At 40.3% G+C, this 21,309-nt stretch overlaps 1 protein-coding gene and 1 long non-coding RNA gene across 6 annotated transcripts in view; one reads left to right on the top strand and one right to left on the bottom strand.

Moving 5' to 3' along the window:
- Window positions 1–21,309, bottom strand: part of PRKN (parkin RBR E3 ubiquitin protein ligase) — a 611,538-nt gene that overhangs the window by 405,900 nt on the left and 184,329 nt on the right. For all 5 annotated transcript variants that reach the window (XR_013984719.1, XM_081000694.1, XM_081000696.1 and 2 more), the window contains exon 3: window positions 18,218–18,455. Coding sequence is in view for 4 of the 5 variants with exons in the window: in XM_081000694.1 (XP_080856820.1) it covers window positions 18,218–18,455 (238 nt within the window). In the remaining variant the exon portion in view is untranslated. The remainder of the gene's footprint in view (window positions 1–18,217; window positions 18,456–21,309) is intronic.
- LOC308474472 lies at window positions 114–4,679 on the top strand. Its single transcript, XR_013984755.1, has 3 exons — window positions 114–272; window positions 1,554–1,631; window positions 4,589–4,679. It is a non-coding gene; the product is annotated as an uncharacterized lncRNA (long non-coding RNA).

The following is a 21,309-nucleotide window of genomic DNA, read 5'->3' on the forward strand; positions in this document are numbered from 1 at the left end:
AGCAAAAACAAAGCTAACACTACTCTAGGCTGTATCAACAGAAGAATAGTGTCCAGATCAAGGGAAGTAATAGTACCACTCTATTCTGCTTCCTTATTCGGACCACACTTGGAATACTGTGTCCAATTCTGGGCACCACAATTTAAGATGGATGTTGACAAGCTGGAACGTTTGCAGAGGGCAACCCAGATGATCAAGGGTCTGAAAACTAAGCCTTATGAAGAGCGCTTTAAGGGACTGGGTATGTTAACCCTGGAATAAAGGAGACTGAGGTGAGATACGATAGCCATTTTCACATATCTTAAGGGCTGTTACATGGAGAGTGAACATGCTTGTTTTCTCCTGCTCTGGAGGGTAGGACTCAAACTAATGGCTTCAAGTTGCAAGAAAGGAGATTCCGGCTAAACATTCGGAAAAACTTTCTGACAGTAAGAGCTGTTCTGCAGTGGAACAGACTCCCATGAGAGGTGGTGGACTCTCTTTCCTTGGAGGTTTTTAAACAGAGGTTGGATGGCCATCTGTCGTGGAAGCTTTAGCTGAGATTCCTGCATTGCAAGGGGTTGAACTAGATGACCCTTGTGGTCCCTTCTAACACATTTCCTTGCTCAATTATTTTGACTACAATAAAGAGGTTGTCCTTGATATTCTGTTTAAATACACTTTGCTAAACATGGTAATAAACACATAAATGTGTACCTGGTGGGGAAAGACAAGAAAAAATATGAGCCTGTATTATCTAGGAATGCACGCACATGCACACACACACTTTGAAACAGCTACCTAAAGCCTTTGAAGCGGCTGCACGTTCATTCCTCTTGTGAAGAGTGCTGTTCTTACATTTTTTCACTGTAATCAAACAATAAAATATAAGGATTTTTTAAAATGGAACTTCTGTTTTTATAAATATTCAGTATCTCAGTAACTCTAGATGCTTATTTTAAAGCAAAGATTATATTCCTCACTTGGAATAAATCAAGCACATGTTTCCTTAGGGTATGATAGGACAAGTAACTTGTTTTTTCCATACCTGGATAAATCAGTCCCAGGACTGACCAAGTTTGTGCTGGTAAGACCCAATTAATTTCCAAGACCAGTGCCTGAAAAATGGTCTCTTAGCTGCCTTTTTAGAATAATTTAACTTTAACACAGACTACATTTAAATTTGTTTCTTCACTGCCTTTAATTAAAGATGTCAAAAAGGATCAAGGGCAGTATAGCCCTTCATATCACCCTTACACCAAACACTGCAGATTACATTGCAATGTACCACAGAGTATACACAATTATGTTTGGTGCAGGCATGCATACAGCATGAATCATAGACTCACAGAATTGGAAGGGACCGCAAGGGTCATCTAGTTCAACCTTCTGCAGTAGCCTGGGACTTTTTTTATAGTAGTACATATTTTAGGATAATCCCAAGTCTGTTGATATATTTCTCTTGTGCATGCACTGTAGTTTTGGTGACAAACAGACAAATACAGAAAGATGTCAAATTGGTATTAGTGGCTACATGCACACATAGTTAAATAATGATTTTTTTCCCCTTTAAGTCCTGGCCCAATTTTGGCTCCCGGTAAGGATGCAGGAGAATTCTGATGGAAACTGGAGAAGAAATTGCCAATGTCCAGGTATTCATCCCATGTCTAGAAATGAATTACGCTGTGTCAGGATGTACTGTCATTTCAGAGGCATTATTTGGGTGAGAGTGGGTAAATACAGCAGCCCGCAATTGGGCAGGGGCAACTTCATGTAGCTTCATACAAACAGAAACTTCATAAAAAAAAAAAAAGTGTGGTGGGCCACAGAGCTGCCAATAACAGTTAATGAAACAGAGAAGCCGCCATAAAAAAATTAAAAATTATCCTGTCCCCTAAGTACTAGACCAACAATGCTGCTCCACTTTCACAGTGTAAGAGAGGTCCTGAAAGTAAAGTGGTGTATTTCCACATGTGATTCAACTGCCTGAAATACAGCGGGTGACTATAAGACCTAGAGTCTTCTTGGTGATAGGCCCCACCCACCCCATCCCTTATGGAACTCGCTGTCCAAGGAAGTGAGATTTTCCACCTTCTAAAGGGCCCTTAGAGCAGCTAAATGAAATCCTTTTTCTGATATCCTTTGCTCAACGTAGAAGTATATTGAGAAGGTTTGTTGGATTGCTTGTAACTACTTGCCAGATGAATTGGTTATATAGTGTTAATGGCTTCTTGATTTTATATAAGTTATTTTGCATTGTTATAACATGACACTTTAACTTGATTTAACACTGTCTACGAAGCACTTCTTATTAAGAAGTGGTACACAAATGGAATACAACAGCTTTCCCTCCAGCAACAGGCTTATGCCTCTTGAATGGCAGGGGTGGGAATAAGTGGTTTGAGGAGTGACTTACATCAGCATAGCACCATATAGTTGGCTTAAATCTAACCTTGTATGTATTAACACATCATTAATGAATATTGTACAAGAAAAATTATGCAGATGTCCTAAAAGGGGAAGGAACTTTAAAGGGAATCAAATTGTGGCAAACCACCCAGCAAATTATTGGAAGGGGGAGAACGATCAAAACCGATCTAAGTGAGTTTTAAATATTCCTTACCCTGAATAACTCATATGGGGAAGAAAATAAATGCCATAAAGTCTAATGCAGCTATGGCAGAAATCCGGAGCATTAAATTTTATATTAAACATATAAATTATTCAGAAAAATCTGTAACACTTCCTCGTAAGGGTCAGTGATAAATACTTGATAGAACATAAAAGCCACAGACATGCTTATAAATTAGTTAGTATGTTATGAATGGTATTATAAACTCTTAATAAGCCGTAACTGACAGCATTAACTATTCATAGCAACTGTCATAAAGAAGGACATCTGCATATCAATATATTTGAGTTGCACACTAGACATAGCTAGATATAGATGTATTTATAGGGCAACACCAAGAGACAAACTGAGCATTTGGCTTCTTTGTCCTTTGATGTTATTATTAGTAGATAGCAAGATGTCCATCAACTGTTAGGAATGTGTATGGAAATATGGCATAGGAATAGATGAGTCTTTTCTTGTTCATTTAATTTCATTTGAATCACTTTTTCAAAACAATTGCGCTCACACATGCATGTCAGAGAAGCGCATGAGAAAAATCCTACAATTTAGCTGCAACACACTCATGTACAACACTCATGTAAAGGGCAACACTAGACAGGAAAATCTTCTCCGAAATATTTTATGGAGTATATGCATGACACATGACTTCTCACTCACACCTGAAGTGGGAGGAAAGTTGGCAGGGAACAGAAAACAACAAAGGGACTGTGTTGTTTGTACAAACAACAGCCGTTGGAGAAGCCATTAGACAGGGACCTGGGGAGATTTCACTAGAAGCAGTCAAGAAAAGTGGTACTTGGGGCTTCCAGATCACAGAGGAGGGAATTGATTGGCACCCACATTGTGGCTGGAGGTGGGGAGGGGGTACATTTGGAGTCCTGATTGGACTGTTTGCAAGGCAGTACACATGTTCTGAAGAATTCCAAATGCTGCCCCCCCCACCTCTTGCCACAATGTGTGTGTCCCCACCCACACTCCACTAAGACAAATACAAACAAAAATCAACCGTAAGTTTTCTTGCTTATATATAGGATTTGACTATGTCTCACTCCAGATAACATTCATTATGGTAGCTAAGGCTACAATTCTATGCACACTTTCCTAACTTTGAGTAGTAGTAATAATAATAATAATAATAATAATAATAATTTATTATTTATACCCCACCCATCTGGCTGAGTTTCCCCCAGCCACTCTGGGCGGCTCCCAATCAAATGTTAAAAACAGTACAGCATTAAATATAGGATGATTACACTATATGACAACGGAGACTGAATCCCACCCTTTCAGCGGGGTGATTGGAGGAGGAGCTGTGATTGCATAATAAAATAGCAACCAATTCCCAGCCTGGCGGACACCAAGAGGTGCTCAAGAAAACAACAACAGGGGTTCCATGCCTCCTCAATTACTTCTCTCTCCTGCACATCAGATGCTTTCCCATTCCTCTCCGTAGACTGCCACTGGCCTCTTGGCCTCTTGAAAAATGATAATATATGAATGCACTTGTATATGTGAACTGTGCCTTTCCTTGAAGTATTAACAGGAATTCAGTGGCAGGGGGTGGGGGTGGGGGTAAGCTCCTTGTCTGAGGAGAGGGACACTTGCCCCACTTGCCCTCTCTGACACCACCCACGCCCACCAGTACCAAAGAGCAGCTGTTCTTCAAAGAAAAGCTATTTTTCCCTAAATTAATTTTGCGCCTAGTTGCACTGCAGTCACATGAACTGGTTATATTAATTGTGCACCTGAGGCACACATGGCCACACTGAAGTAATTTGAGCTTTTCCCTTTCCCAATGAGAATCACATCATTATGTGGGCAAGGGGGAAAGTGACCATTGATAAGAGGGCTCCCCATCAGAGAACTACAGAATTTCCTCAGCTAGGCAAAAACATTTCATTACCTTCTATGTTAGCGTAAGTCTAGACAATAACAGGCATTTTACACTGATCTGCAGCATTTCTTTCCATCCAGGGTGCCCTGTTAACACAGAACCTCTCTTAAATGAGCGGCTTTTAAAGATGATTTACTTTTCAAGAAAATAATGAGGCTCAGAAGAGTGGACCAAGAGAGATTTAACTATAATTCATTTGGATGTCACATTTTGTACTATAATATAGAAAGAAGGAAGGAAGGAAGGAAGGAAGGAAAGAAAGAAAGAAAGAAAGAAAGAAAGAAAGAAAGAAAGAAAGAAAGAAAGACCATGCTGTATCGATAAGAGAGACACAGTTTCGTCATTTTAAAAAAATATAAATCTGCTTGTTCTATAAAAATCCCTCTTATAGCCATCAATATCTCTTTCATTTATTTAGACTGACACTTTAATAGATGTCCAGCAAGACAGAAATTATTATGTCTATACCTATGTCATGGCAATTTGTCATGGTACATCTTCACAGTATGTCAATGTTGTCTTACTTTGTTGCAATGCAAAATCACAATGTTGGCTAAACAGACAGACAAATGCAATTATACTATTGAAAGCTACTACCAAATGGAGTTTTTATTTATTTATTTATTTTTAACTGTGGTATTGGGTTAGAAGGATCCACTTTTTTGCCATGACAACAAACAACCTGAGATTCCTCTTTGAAAATGGCAGTCCACAAATCTTTGCAGTGGAACAACTAACTCTAATAGAAGAAACTCTACTATCTTTAAAAAAGAAATTCACATTAGTATCATTCTGAAAGGGGGGGGAATTAACATAGAGAGAATTAAGCAAAAAAAGCACATTAAGAGGGAAATGCTTCTGTATTGTATTGTGAATAACAGTCTTGGGAAAGACCCATTGGCTTCAATAAACCTATTTTTTGAAGAAATGCATCAACAGTATATATGCAATAAAACAAATCATCATACCTACTCAGCAGCTGTTCATGCACAGCAGCTATTTCAGATGCAGGCATTAGAGTGTTATTTCATTTTGCAAGACTGTGTCACTAATTCAAGGCAGTACACATACTTTACACTGTATCTGAGAAAACCAAGATATTTCCTACTTCTTGGAAATGGCACCCTCCCCTTCCAACCCTTGCATTACACCACTGAAAGAGAACAGAGGTGCACAGGGAGACTGTATTGTGCCATGAATATGCATGTGAAACCTGCCTTTGCAATGCCTCACAGGAAAAATAGGCTAGAACCATCGTTTGAAGATTAAAGACAAGGGAGACATCATTGAGTTAGTTCAAAAAAAGTTAATGTGTTCACGCTTACATTTTTAAGTTATTAAAACTGTTTTGTCACACCTTTGTGATATTCCTTGTTATCACAGCATGACATTCTTTAATATATACTATTAGAAAGGGGCAGACCTCCTTTTCAGTCTGAGCAATTTGCCACAGGCAATGTGGAATCCCACCTTGCTTGCCACAAGGAATACAATCTGCTACAAGAGCTGCTTGTTCACTCACTTTTTGTGATGGCTCCACACATCACTGCCATCTAACTGTAATCTTCACAAGTTTTTCCAGCAATTGTTCTATTATTCCCTACCACAAAAAACCCAGCCTTAAAAAAAGAGAGTAAAGCAGCAGCTTAATCGTCACAAGTGTAGACAGTTCTTAGCATCTCCCCTTTTCCTCCTCATGATTTCCATTTGATTCATTACTTCCTCGTTCCACCAATAACTGATTGGTCCCCTAATTAGAGAGTTTCTCTTGACTGTTGGCTGCAAAGAGGGAATCCTGGTTGCAGTGTCTTAATGTTTGTGTGGTACTGGGTGTGTTAGAGAAATACTGTGCTTGGTTGAAGAAAAACAGCTGCAAGAGGCAGCCTGCTTTAGAGATCTTGTTCAGTCCATTGGGGAATGGAGCATCACAGGGGCAGGTGTATTGTTGAGCATCAAACATTTGCTCTCCTGTGAAAGTTAAGGTAGGTGGGAGGGGTAGTTCAGCACTCGACAGACTCAGTTTTCTTTTTTGAATGCAGGGAATGCACAGCCAAAGGGAAAGTCACTGCATACACACCTTTACCTTCCCACATTAGAAGGAGAAAACAAACTTCCAGAACTGGTTAACCAACCACAAGGGGTGAGAAGAAGGCAGGCATTCCCACAGTATGGACAAAACATAATGAAATCTGTGTAGACACTCTGTTGCAATTATAGATAGAACAAAAATTGGGAAACAGACCATTACTATACCATTTAGATACTGTCTGGCTCTAAATGGGTCAGGGCTTGAGTGTTGACATGGTGCTTACTAGAGTAATTGCTCTTGTAGTCAGTACTTTCTCTGACATTTCAAAATTACCTCTCCTGACAAAAATATTTCCCTTTTAATGTGTGTTATTGCAGCAAATACCTAGCTGAGTGGCTGAGTCACTGGCATGACTGAGGAGTTGTTTATGGGTGGTACTAGTTGGCTGTATAAGCAGTGGAAGAAAATATACCGATTTCTAAACTTTTGCTATGAGAGAAAGAAAGAAAGAAAGAAAGAAAGAAAGAAAGAAAGAAAGAAAGAAAGAAAGAAAGAAGCATCACAGGGTGAGAGTGAGGTTGGGGCAGTGCAAGTGCACCAGCAGGAGCACCAGATTAGCTCTGCCAGTCTGCTTACATGGCTCTGGCTTGCTGCAGCCCTGCCTTGATCTTGCACCACCCCAGTAAGGGACAATGACTGGAGGGCAACAGCACAACTCCACTCTTTTACACCAGCCTCTCCTGAATGAAAGAAAGAGTGGGAAATTTAGGCAAATGATAACTAACCTAATGCAAATTGACTCTCAAACTAAACATCTGTTTCTGTTTACACCTTATAATTGGTTTTCTGCTTTTTTATTTAAAAAAATCTATATAAATTCATAATCCCCAATGTACATTAGCACAAAAGTGTTCTCAGATTAATTAATTTTATTTATTTATTTTACAGCAATATCGACAATGATTTTATGGAAATATTTTTTCTCCCAAGAGTACAAATTCATGGCTTTTCCTTAAACAGGCAGGTAGCTTATTCACAAACCACAGTAGTTACAATACACCACCAACCAACAACTGTGTTCTAAACTCTGGCTTTCATTGGCTTAGATGCTCTGATGCCACACAGCTTTTCAGCCATCTTCAGCCAACCCCCTGAGTGATAAAGAGAGCAGGAGAAACTTTGGCTGTGCATTCTAAGGTCAGTGAGCAACTTTTATTAAATCATATCATATATTTTTTGCTTTAGACCCTGAGTTTCCATGAAAATTTTTGGGTGCAAACTGGTTAAGCAATTTTGAGGTCTTGCAATGAACAGTTATCAACATCAACTATGGTTTCTCTGTGGATAATGTATACAATAGTTTTCTCCCACCTCCTTTGAGGCATAACTATTTTTTTAGGTTATTAATTAGATACACTGTGGGCTCCCAAGGCCCATAATTTCAAGTGACGAAAAATAAGAACAAACAGAAGAGTTAGTCAGAACCATTGTCACTATTCTGACTTTATTTCCCTCGCCTTGATTACATTTATCATTTAGTACAATTTCTACTATGGTCTGCTCACACAACTAACTGAAGTTGTGCAGGGGAATTAAAAACAACAAACCCCTATGAACCTCACTCTCACATATGAATGAAAATATAGCTGTGCCCTTCTTCCATAAACTCTCTCACTGCAAACATTCTTGTGGAAGAAACAAGAAATTCCAATGAAAACAAAACATTGCTTAAAATGACCAGAGATGTTTGGTGAGTTGCCATGACGCAATGAATTATCCAAAGCATCTCAGGTTCCACTCAAAAGAATGCTACTCACCTTGGCAAATATGAAAGAAGTGAAGCAAGTAGGGAAATGGCACCATACTCATTAGAACTAAAAGCATATGATATGAATGAGGTTCCCAGCATTGGCAAAGACTGCAATAAATTACCAAGTATGCATTCTGTTTGCTGAAATGGGCTCAATTTATCATTTTACTGAAAAGGTTCCATTATGTTAATGTCTTAGAAAAGCACTTTCTGCTGTTTTTAGAAGGTCAAGGGGGAGATACAAATTTTTATATTTAGAATTATGTCAGTGAGGAAGACTGACATACTAATCATCACTAAGGCCAGCAGGAGATACTGTGTATGTAGCTAACTTTCAAACCTTTTTTGGGGGGGAAACATAGTTTTTGCTATCCGAGCTACAGAAAAGTAAGGTGTGTTTTAGTTTGTATGTTTAGCATTAGACAGGGTCTTTGGTAAGTGCACCCATAGTCAGTTGTTCCTTGATGATAATAGAAGTAATGACTTAATTAAAAGTGAATGTTATTTAGAAAGCCTTGCTTCAAACAACACCAAATTAAAGAGTGTGATATGTCCTTGTGGCACATTGCCCGGATATACACACAAAAGGTAATCAAATACATTTCCTTGCAATGCAAACAGACTACTTAAGAGGGTCAGAAAGAAACATTCCATCCAAAGATAGCACTGTGTAGTGCATTTAAACAAATGTGATTTTCCCTGAAATATATAGGTAATCTTGTACATCGTTACCACGGCAAGAGGAAATAACTTGAGTTTGTGCAATGGGTTTTTTTAATCCAATATGATCTGTTTATGGAATGCTTTCCCCAGGGAGGTTTGGCTGGCACCTTCATTATACACTTTTAGGCACCAGACGAAAATGTTCCTCTTTAACCAGGCCTTTGGCTGATTGACATCTGATGCCCTTTTAGGGTGGTATACAAATTTAATAATATGACAGTTCCTGGTCTTTGAAGCAACTGTCCTATTAAAGTAGATAACACTCTCTGAGTTTATGCTCATTATGGATGCTTTGCTCAACCCAAAGAAGGAACTGGATTAACATCAGGAACACTCTGAGTCAAGTGTCATGCAAGGTGCCATAAATACGTGTTGCAATAGTAATAATGAAAAATGACAGCAATAATAGTCATTTGTATTGCTCGATTAATGTACCTCGCAGAAGAGTAATAAAAGAAGAGCTTAGAATCCAAATTTCGACAGAGAAGGAAAAGAGGAGTGACAGGTAACTTATGCGCTTATGGCAGTAATGTGCTCCCCACTTTTGTCACTGCTGTGGGGATGAGCATTGCAGGATTGTGTCATAGCACATGATATTTTTGTTAGTGTGGAACCACAATTTTAATTCAAATCCCACTTGACTACAGAAGAGCAATACCTCAGCAGTGCTAAAGGCCACCAAGCACCAGTAACAACTGAAGGGCTTTTGAAGTTTAATGGGCTATGACAAGGAAAGAAAAATGTCTATCACAGTGGCAATACCCTCACCACAAAGAATATTCTGCCTGAGTGTCTACTTTCTCACCTCCGCCCTGACCAGTTTTTTCTTCTTAGCCCCCTTCAGTTCCTCTGTTAGGATAAGAGAGAGATCTCTAGTCCTTCCCTGCAGAGAAACATGGCTCCCCAAGGGCTACACTTATAGGTATCACAGGAATCTATTGTGTACTGGATTAATTAATCTCTTTACTGTATTTGGAGAGCAATAGGTCCCCTACCAAGTGAGTACTTAATATTTCCAAACCTGTATTACATTGCTACAAACAAATGTATATGATATTCATAAAATAGATACCTATATTTATCTATTCTTGCAGGGAAAAAAACCAAGATTGACCTATGATAAATGCTTTGTTGCGGCTCCTCCTTATGCCATAAAACATGATAAAGCTTTGAAAAGATAAACTAATTAATGTATGCAAATTGAAGAAGATACCGCTTCTGCCATACATTTATTGATTCACACTGATCAACATGGACTAAAAGTACATTTATCTGCAAAAAGCATTATAACATTAAGCCATCCAAGACTGGTACTGTGCTAATAGGAACATTATTTCTTTGTGCAACATGTGTGTGGTTGCAAAACAAACAAACAAAGACCTGTGTTGAACATAAAGGCTTGGTTTTTGTATATAAAATGGTAAATTCTTAGACATTCAGGGTTTGTTTTTGTTTTTGATGAAGGAGGCTGAAAATGGGTCATAAGCAGTAATAACTGTGCCGTTGTACTTGTCTTAGATTTAGCTGGTTCACTTGTTGAGTGTTTATGCAGGTTCATGTTCCACAATATCAATATAGATGTGCATGTTATGTTGGAGACCATTTTGGATGGATCAATGCTCACATTAGATGGTGTTCTCAAGAAGATGATGAAAGAAATAAAAATGCAGTTTATTTTAGGACTAAGAGTTCTCAGCCTAATCCTTTATTAAAATAGGGAAGAGGGGAGGCACATCATACTGTTACTTGACCTGAAACTAATTTGACAGTATAAGTTTTAGAAATGTGACAAGCAACTCAGAAACTTGGGTTTCTCATTTGCCTCAGGCAAAAGTGGAACACAGAACACTTTTTAAAATGCTCTCTAATAATCCACAACTAAACAACATAAAGATCTAGTCTTAGCCCTTTTAAAGAGCCTTCATTCTTACCATTTCAGGAAGGGGCTACAGAAAAATTGTTTATTTCACTCCTGGGTTAGAGTCTTGACCTTGCTTTATTTGCGCTTTCTCCTTATCCAACCAAGGGAGACTCATACGTCTTAAGCTTCCCCATTTTTTGGCTTTCTGGGGCTCATGGATTCCCTCTGTGCTCGGACAGCTAGATGTCTCCATTTGCTCCTGCCCTTTGTGAAGCAAACAGAACTAATAGAAAAATACTTCCATCCTCCCATACACTTTACCTGGCCCTTGCCCTCCTTTCTGTTCTGGATGCAGCGATTGGTTTGTCAAGCAAGGAAGGAGAACCATCTTCTTTTTCATCTAACCACCCTATGCCCATTACACTACTTTCCAAAGACAGACACCTTCTGCCCTATCAGATAACATTGAACTACAACCCCATGGACATTGCCCATGCTGGCAGGAGTTGATGGAACTAGTGCCCAACAGCATCTGCAAGGCCAACGGTTCCCTGTCCCTTATGTATACCGCTAAAGTAACATCAAATTGAATATATTTGGTGGTTCTTTGCCTATTAGACAAAGTATTAAATCTGCCGTCTACTCTGCAGTCATACATTACAAAAGCAACAAGTAACAATGCCAAAAGAACAAATATATAAATATCCAACAATCATTCAAAATAATCAAAATCAGAGTGCATAGTTTTCTCCATCCTTACATATAGATACTGTGGAAATGAGAGTGTCCCTCATTTCTCCCTACAATTAAACAACACAAGATGCTATCTGTTCTGGAGGTAAATCAATCAAATGTCCTATCCCTGTCAGTTTTGCATCTTCCTCCATAAACTACCTCAAAGAACACGGAAACCATGTGTCACAATTATCACTAGTACAGATGGCTGTGCTTACATCATCATCAACACCCTAAATTAAAACCTTGTTTTTTGCCTCCCTTTAGTCATAGTGAAACTTGGAATATCCTGAGGAAAAGAAAACATCCCACCAGAGACTCCTTGTCATTAACTACCAGTCAAGCAGAAATGTCACTCAGCTAGGCTGTCTTATTCATGACAAGTAAGATATAGTTGAGCTGAATCATAAAATGAAGTAGTTGGAAAGACAGGGGCCATCTGCATCTGCTGTGCTGTCAGCCTGCCATCAGGACTCTTTGCTAAGTTTTGGTTTGTCAAAGTGGGATTCGTTATGGCTGGGGGAGTTATGAGTAGCAGACAGCAGAACCAAATACTAATGCACTGTGGGAAACCTAAGCAGATGTGATAGCTATTCCAACACAAGCATCAGCCTGCAAATAATAATAAAAAAATCAAATACTGAATACAGGTGTATATACACCTGAAGAAAGAAACAATATAAAATGTGGGCTACATCCACCTGAGCTGATCAGATTGAAATGACAAGGCACCCCTCTTGCCACATTATTCATTCAAAATGTGATGTGTGGAGCATTGCAAGGCACTAATTCGGTCCTAAACTTCACTCATTCATCATTAGTTGGCAGCATGAGGTTGATCCAGTCAATTGTAGAAGTTGGGAACCCTCTTGCAATTTGCAGTTCTTTTCTACAGTTCTTTTAAAATCACATAAAACTACTTAGTTACTTAGAATAATCAGTGTTAGTTTGTTAAAAAAGCAAATAAGTGAGGGGGGATATGATAGAAATGGATAAAATGATGCATGGTGTTGTGAAGTTTCAACACTAGACACCTAACCCTCTCTTACACAATGCTAGAACTTGAGGCCATTTACTGAACCTGAATAGTGGAAAATCCAGATCTGACAAAAGGAAGTACTATGCAATTTGCTCCCACAAGATGTAGCGATGGCCACCAACTTTAAAAAGAGGATTAGACAAAGTCATGGAAAATAAGATTCTCAATGGCTACTAGCCACAATGGCTATGTTCTAGCTCTACCCTCGGGAGGAAGGATGCCGCTGAAAACCAGTTACTGAGAATCCCAAGGGAGGGGAGCACTGTTCCACTCAGGTCCAGCTTGGCACTTCCTAAAGGCATCTGGTTGGCCACTGTAAGAATAGGATGGAAGACTAGATGAGTCTTTCGCCTGATCCAGTGGGGCTTTTCTTATGTTCTTATATGTGTATTTGCAAAATCAACGGATCCTACAGAATTCACTACCAAGTTCAGTACAGAACCACTGCTTCAGGACAGGGGAAGGAATCCTGTAAATGCAGTCCACATTCATAGTTCAGATGAGGGAAATGATAATACCATATGATGACATACTGACATTTATTTCTAAATATTAGGTGGTGATATTTGGGGAAGAGTAAGCACTGAACTTTATGTTCAAAACTTACCATATTTTTCCGTGTATAACACGTCTCCATGTATAACATAGCCCCTATTTTTTAGGACTCCAAATAAAGAAATCCCCCATATGCACTATCTGTGTATAAGACGACCTCCATTTTTAAACTTAAAAAAATTGCGGGGAAATATAGTCTTATACACGGAAAAATATGGTATATAGTCCTTCCTGGATCTACCACTTAATGGTGATGGTAGGTAATAGTTTAAAGAGCCTTGCCCACAGAAAATGAGCTTATCAAAGTGAAAGCTATGCTACAGCCCTTTTCTCAGATATGCTAGCTTTCTACCTAGAGGGGGTTGTATCCAACTAAGTCATACTCAGAGTGGACCCATTGAAATCATGAAACCATTGAAGTTATGACTACCTTAAGTCAACTGATTTCAGTGAGTCTGCTCTGAGTATGACATAAATTGTTGTTTTTTTTAAATGATATTTATTGAAAATTGTTTAGAATTACAGAAGAGAACAAAGCAGAAAAAGAAAAAGAAAAAAACAAAGAAAAAACAAACCACATCAAACAATACAAATTCAAAAAACAAAAATACACCACAAACACACAAAAACAAATCCATCATTCTCGAATCCTCAACTTTCATTACCTTCTTTCTTTGACCTCCTCCTCCTCCCTTTTTTTGTATCCTAGTTGTTAATTGTCGCAGCAAATCCTTTCCATATTTCATAATATTCTGTCGTTACATTACCTTAATCTATTTTCATCTTATCTTATAAAGAACCTTAAAACTTAAAACTTAAATCTTATTTTTACCAGCTTCTCATAACCATAATATTCTTACCTAATTCTTTAAACATTTTTGCTAAAGCCAAATAATTTCGTTCCAACATTTTTCTAACATTCATCAATTTTATAAAACAATCCTAGTAATAAAAAAAAGAAATAAAAACAATCCAATCTTCATCCAGCGTCCCTTCCTCCTGGTCCCGGGTTTTGTCAGTCCTTTTTATCCCATTGATCTAGCGCATTAACCTGGTAACCTTATATCCAAGGCCCTTAAGTCCCTTCCATGTCCCTTCCGCGGCTCTTCTTCATATTCTCCTTTCACTCGTGGGAACTCCAGCTTGGCAGTGTTTTTGACCCTTTCCAACAAATCAGCCCCTTTTCCATAGTCCAGACTAAACTCCATGTGGTATTTAAAAACATGTTTCAGAATCCCTCCAAAATTAAGAGCTCCCACAGCCCCAAACATCTCACGGCCCATTGCCAGACTTGAAAAGTCCAAACATCCCTGCATAGGGGGGTCTATCCAACCCCCCATTTCCAAACCAGTCCAAACTTTATCTTTCCAAATCTGGCTTTTTCCAAGTTCATTTGTCAAATCCAAAAGCTCATGTTCCTGCAGGGCCACAGCTCCCTCTATCTCTGGCGCCCAAGATTCAGCAACATCTTCTTCTCTCGTCTGTTCTGTCGGGGCACACTCCTGCTTTAATTTCTGGGTGGGCTCCATATAGTTTCCCACTGCCTGTTCAAAAATTCTGATCGCATCAGTCATCAAATCCGTCTTCTCATTTAATTGTTCCAGTAGGGCATTTGTTTTACAGAGAGCACACAACAGAGCTTCTGAATACATTGTCCTTCAAGGTCAGAAGTCTATTCCCACGATTGTAATCTGTAACAGCTGCAAGCTCCCTGGAATTGGTTACAGTTTCACAGTCTCCCTCTAGGGGGAAAACTTCTATTTGTTCTTTCTTTTAAGGACAAATCTAACAACAAAGTTTCCTTTTTCAGATATTTTGTCAATATTTGTTCCTTTAAAATGCGAAGGGGAACAGTGGAATCATTATGTTTCTCTTCTTTTAGCTATCTGTCAAAAACGTTTGTCTCTGGTCAATGAGCTTCAAAAAAAAGTCAGTCCTGACACCCTGCTCCAGGATCAAGACGGTGCAAAGTTACTTTACTTTAAACTCACTTCTGCAGGTTTAAACAGTCCGAAAAAGATCCCCCTTCTTCTCCTGCTTCCGAAGGGGGGTTCAACAATTTTAAATGATGAAAGTTAATCTTTTAGAAGCGATTTTCTGAGCTCTAGTTTACCTTGTCTTTGCTTTAATCTGTCTACAAAGAAACGGAAGGCTGACTTCCTGTTTAGACCTTCCTGTTTCAGAGCCAAATTGAAGTAAATTTTTAAGTCCAATTCCTTTCTGCTCGCAAGTCCTTATTTAAAGTCCAATTGTCCAAAATTTAAGTACTCACGGGTGATTATTTTAGAAGCCAAATTGTCCCAGGAAAAAGGCAGCGCTCTCCGCCAACGGCTATGCGGCTTCGCTCCACAGAAGAAGCAGTTGACTCTCAGCACCGCGCCACTTTCCCCTCTTCGCTTCGGAGCCCGTTAGTGGGTTCCTTTGCGGGTTGGGGGGGCGCTAAGGGTGCCCGCCGAGTCCCATGGTCACAGGCTTCATCCACCTGTGATTTTTGAAAGGGTCCCCGCTTCGCCGTAGCAGAAAAGACCCGTTTCGCGTGGAGCTAGTCCCTCCAGATCAGAGGGAGTCCGCCATTGCCGATGGTGCCACCACGGAAGTCCCGAGTATGACATAAATTGGATACAATCCATGGAGCAGGTGTTGAGGGTTTTCTTTTTCTTTTTTGTAGAAGAGTGTTCAAACCCTCAAGTCTGCCCCAGCCATGTAGTCTGAGAGTCTTCCTCAGGTATTGTCCCAGAAGGGATGTGCCACTAGATATTCAAAACACGTATAGAACCATAGAATCATATAGTTGTAGAGTTGGAAGGGACCTGGGGGTCATCTAGTCCAACCCCCTGCAATGCAGGAAACTCAACTAGATCATACATGAGACACGGCCATCCAACCTCTGCTTAAAAACCTCCATCACCTCTCGTGGGATTTGGTTCCACTGTTGAACAACTCTTTCACAGCACTGCTTGAATGGAACCTAATTCTCCACATCACAACTCTTAAATCTCCTTTCCAAATTATTCCAAAAGAGTTGAAAAACCAGGATATGGCATCAGATTACCAGTTCCCTGACAGCCAGAGAAGGAAAGCTTCAACCAACATACTACTATGACTGTGGTCCTCAGCCTGTTCCACTGCTGGCCACAAAGCCCTTAAACTCTAATGATCCTTAAACTCTCCATCATGCAGAATGCTACAAAAGGATGAAGAGAGCTGTGCTTCTTACTCCTTAAATCTAAACATCCCTCTTTAGCAAGAAGATCATCCCTCCATGCCTCTAGATCCCTGGCAAGTGTTGAATGACATTGTGCCTCCGAGCTGAATGACCACCTCTCTGGGAGGTAAGAAACTTGTTGTTGTTGTTTAGTCGTTTAGTCGTGTCCGACTCTTCGTGACCCCATAGACCAGAGCACGCCAGGCACTTCTGTCCTCCACTGCCTCCCGCAGTTTGATCAAACTCATGCTGGTAGCTTCAAGAACACCATCCAACCATCTCATTCTCTGTCGTCCCCTTCTCCTTGTGCCCTCCATCTTTCCCAACATCAGGGTCTTTTCCAGGGAGTCTTCTCTTCTCATGAGGTGGCCAAAGTATTGGAGCCTCAGCTTCACGATCTGTCCTTCCAGTGAGCACTCAGGGCTGATTTCCTTCAGAATGGAGAGGTTTGATCTTCTTGCAGTCCATGGGACTCTCAAGAGTCTCCTCCAGCACCATAATTCAAAAGCATCAATTCTTCGGCGATCAGCCTTCTTTATGGTCCAGCTCTCACTTCCATACATTACTACTGGGAAAACCATGGCTTTTACTATACGGACCTTTGTTGGCAAGGTGATGTCTCTGCTTTTTAAGATGTTGTCTAGGTTTGCCATCGCCTTTCTCCCAAGGAGCAGGCGTCTTTTAATTTCGTGACTGCTGTCACCATCTGCAGTGATCATGGAGCCCAAGAAAGTAAAATCTCTCACTGCCTCCATTTCTTCCCCTTCTATTTGCCAGGAGGTGATGGGCCCAGTGGCCATGATCTTCGTTTTTTTGATGTTGAGCTTCAGACCATATTTTGCGCTCTCCTCTTTCACCCTCATTAAAAGGTTCTTTAATTCCTCTTCACTTTCTGCCATCAAGGTTGTGTCATCTGCATATCTGAGGTTGTTGATATTTCTTCCAGCAATCTTAATTCCGGCTTGGGATTCATCCAGCCCAGCCTTTCGCATGATGAATTCTGCATATAAGTTAAATAAGCAGGGAGACAATATACAGCCTTGCCGTACTCCTTTCCCAATTTTGAACCAATCAGTTGTTCCATATCCAGTTCTAACTGTAGCTTCTTGTCCCACGTAGATATTTCTCAGGAGACAGATGAGGTGATCAGGCACTCCCATTTCTTTAAGAACTTGCCATAGTTTGCTGTGGTCGACACAGTCAAAGGCTTTTGCATAGTCAATGAAGCAGAAGTAGATGTCTTTCTGGAACTCTCTAGCTTTCTCCATAATCCAGCGCATGTTTGCAATTTGGTCTCTGGTTCCTCTGCCTCTTCTAAATCCAGCTTGCACTTCTGGGAGCCTCCGAGCTGAATGACCACCTCTCTGGGAGGTAAGAAACTTATTAACATTTAAATAGAGATTCCCAGGAGGGCTGGCAGACTAAACAGAATACACAATGTGCTTCTTGTCTATGACAGTGAGGATTAAACAAAGAAACATGCACACCAGCATGACTGGCTGCTGATTCCCAAATGGATTTGGGGAACTATAAAATGGCAGCAGCCTTGTCAAGCAAACTCAGGATAATCACAGCATGCATCCCTTGAATATAAGCAACAGGGCTCAAAGAACACCAAAAACAGTGCCCCAGCCTCCGGGGTTTTTATATATGGTTCACCAAAAAGACAGGGTAAAGTTGTGATTTCCCTACTGCACAATCAGCTTTAAAAGAAACCCTCTGTATTTTGGATTGTGTGGTTCAGCAACTTACCAGAATTGCCAGCTAGAGGGGAGATGCCATCATCCACAGTGTCTAAAATCACAGCAAGGCCAGCTGAGTGAGAAGGCAGCAGGTTGGTGTTGAGATCCACCCGAGTGAGGCTTTCAGCTTCTCCTCCATTGCTTGTTAGAATGCCAGAGACATTTTTGCTTTCCGTCTCAACCTCTGCATCCTTTTTATGTGGATTCTGAACAATATGAACGATACTCTGCTGGGGCAGGTCACAGCTCTGAAAAACAAGAATAAAGTCTCCATCAATATTCAAGTCTGAAATAAAAGAAGCATTTCCCATCTCCAGTTTGGTGGGGTTTTTATACAGAGTGATTCCCTTATCTATTTCATGTAGAATTTCAATGAATAATAATGGGGCTGAAGAAAAAGTGACAAAAAGCAAACTGCTAAAATTAGGATTGCTTATGTTCACTACAGGGTCACAATGCTTAGACAGTTCTAAACATTTAACAAGAAAACAGTGGGTCAGTAGCAGCTCTGAACAATATTTTGTGAAAAGCTATATGCTCTCTGAAATCTTATAAAGATGGCAAACCCACATTTACTTATTCGAAACATTTATAATTGGTCTTTCCAAAAATTCAAGGTGGGTGGGAGAAATACCACCCACCCACCCCCCACACCCCGTTGTTGTTGTTAATTTTATTTATAGACTGTCCTTTGTCCTCAGGGCAGCAGGGGTGCCAACTTGAATAAAATAGGTAAGTCCCCATCCCACATAACTAATCACAAGATGTGGCACGCACACACCATTTGAATGGCAATGCTCATCAACTTTGGGGTCCTCCAGCCCCATCAAATATTTTAGGGGGGAGGAGTTCATCCTTTAGGAGCTGGCTCCTATGCAGAGCAGTGTACACTACATAAAATAATAATAAGGTAAAGGTACCCCTGCCCGTACAGGCCAGTCGTGTCCGACTCTGGGGTTGCGCACCCATCTCGCTTAAGAGGCCGGGGGCCAGCGCTGTCCGAAGACACTTCCGGGTCACATGGCCAGCGTGACAAGCTGCATCTGGCGAGCCAGCGCAGCACATGGAAACGCCGTTTACCTTCCCGCTAGTAAGCGGTCCCTATTTATCTACTTGCACCCGGGGGTGCTTTCAAACTGCTAGGTTGGCAGGCGCTGGGACCAAGCAGCGGGAGCGCACCCCGCCGCAGGGATTCGAACCACCGACCTGATGATCGGCAAGTCCTAGGCGCTGAGGTTTTACCCACAGCGCCACCCGCGTCCCTAAAAATAATAATAATTAATAATAATAAAATAATAATACACAATGTATATTAATTTTTTTAAAAAAATGCAATTAATTGACAATATGGCAGCATACAAATCGGAACAAATAACCCAGCACAGTCTCAAATGCCTACGGCAAAGCTTTCCAAACTGTGTTGTGACACGTTAGTGTGTTGGCTGCAGTGTGTAGAGGTGTCTCGTGAATGCTCCCCATGCTCTTCCCAGGACTGGAAAAGGGTTTGTTTAACTTTTGGTTTGCTAGTAAAACTTATTTACTGTGTCGCGAAATGATGCATGTCTAAAACGTGTGTTACCAACATGAAAAGTTTGGAAAGATCTGGCCTAGGGGAATTCATGTCTTAAATATATTTGGGGGTGTTGCGAATCCAGCTCTGTCACTGGAGGTTCGGGAAGTCTCAGTGGCTAGAAGTGCCTTTGACCAACTTCCATGACTACGGCCATTTGTTGACCAGGAAAGCCTTGTCAACAATTTTGCTGCAGCATTCTGTACTAACTGCAGCAAAGGAAGCACCACATTGTAGTAATCCATTATAGAAGTAACCAGCGCATGAACTAATGTGACAAGGCTGACCACCTCTCTGGGAGGTAAGAAACTTATTAACATTTAAATAGAGATTCCCATAAAATAAAATATATAATGAAAACTTTGCATCAAGGATGTGTAACACATCTTGAGAGGCAGGGAGTTGTCCAGGTGAGGTGCCACCAATGGGAAGAATGTCTTCCAGGCCACTGCATAATAGGCAGTATCTATCAACCAGAACCATTAGAAGAGCCTCCCCTGCAGATTTTAAAAACTGGGTTAGCAGATTCTGAAAGATGTTCTCTTTCAAATATTTGGGCACCAGGTCATTTGCAGGGACAGAGTAGGAATATTTGTACTTTAATGTGTTCTGCACTATTGCTTTCCTCCATCCACCCCCACATCTGGCATTTGTTTATAATTGGCCAGGGGGCGGGAGGACAACCACCACCCTTGGATTATTTTCAGAAAGGCAATATTTATGTTGATTTCTTACATAAAATTCTAAAATGTGAAAAAATGCATTTGATTCTTGAAATTGAATTTAAGAACCTTTTCCCCAAGGAAGTAATAATCCAGTCAACAGAGACTTGTCAGAGCAATGGCTTTACTGGCTTATTAATCAAAGAATGCTAATACTAAGCTTTAACTTTCAACTCCATGTTAACATTAAATAGCCTTTTTTAACATTATAGTTAAATTGTTTAATATAAGTACATTCATTAACACAAATTCACTGTGACTCCATGAGTGCAAAATGCATATTAATGATTATGCTGAAACTACAGTGGTACCTCCGGTTGCGCACGGGGTCCATTCTGGAGCTCCAGTCGGATCCTGAGGAATTCGCAACCGGAGATGCCTCTTCTGTGCATGCGCGCGTGGCAAAACCCGGAAAAATACTTCCAGGTTTGCCGCGTTCGCATCCTGAAGGATATGCAACCAGTGGCGTGTGTATCTAGAGGTACCACTGTACTCTTAAATCAATGGTACTGGGCACAATCCTCCAGAAATATCTTTCCTGAACCCCATTCATTTCAAGGGGGCTTACACAACAGTTTATTATGGACAGGATGCATCACAAGCACATCAATGCTAATCTAGTGGCATTCCAATTCTGGAATGCACCCTCCTGCCAGGTGCAATTAGCAACAGCACTAACAGAGTTTCAACACTAGTTGAAAAAGTTGCTATTCACTAAAACATGTTGTTAAAGTAGTGCCCACACTTGGCTGATGTAGCTATGATGTTACCATATTGTTTGATTTTATGTTCAGTTGTATTAAAATGAAT

This window comes from Podarcis pityusensis, assembly GCF_964106645.2.
Source record: "Podarcis pityusensis genome assembly, chromosome: 3".
Classification (NCBI taxonomy): Eukaryota; Metazoa; Chordata; class Lepidosauria; order Squamata; family Lacertidae; genus Podarcis; species Podarcis pityusensis.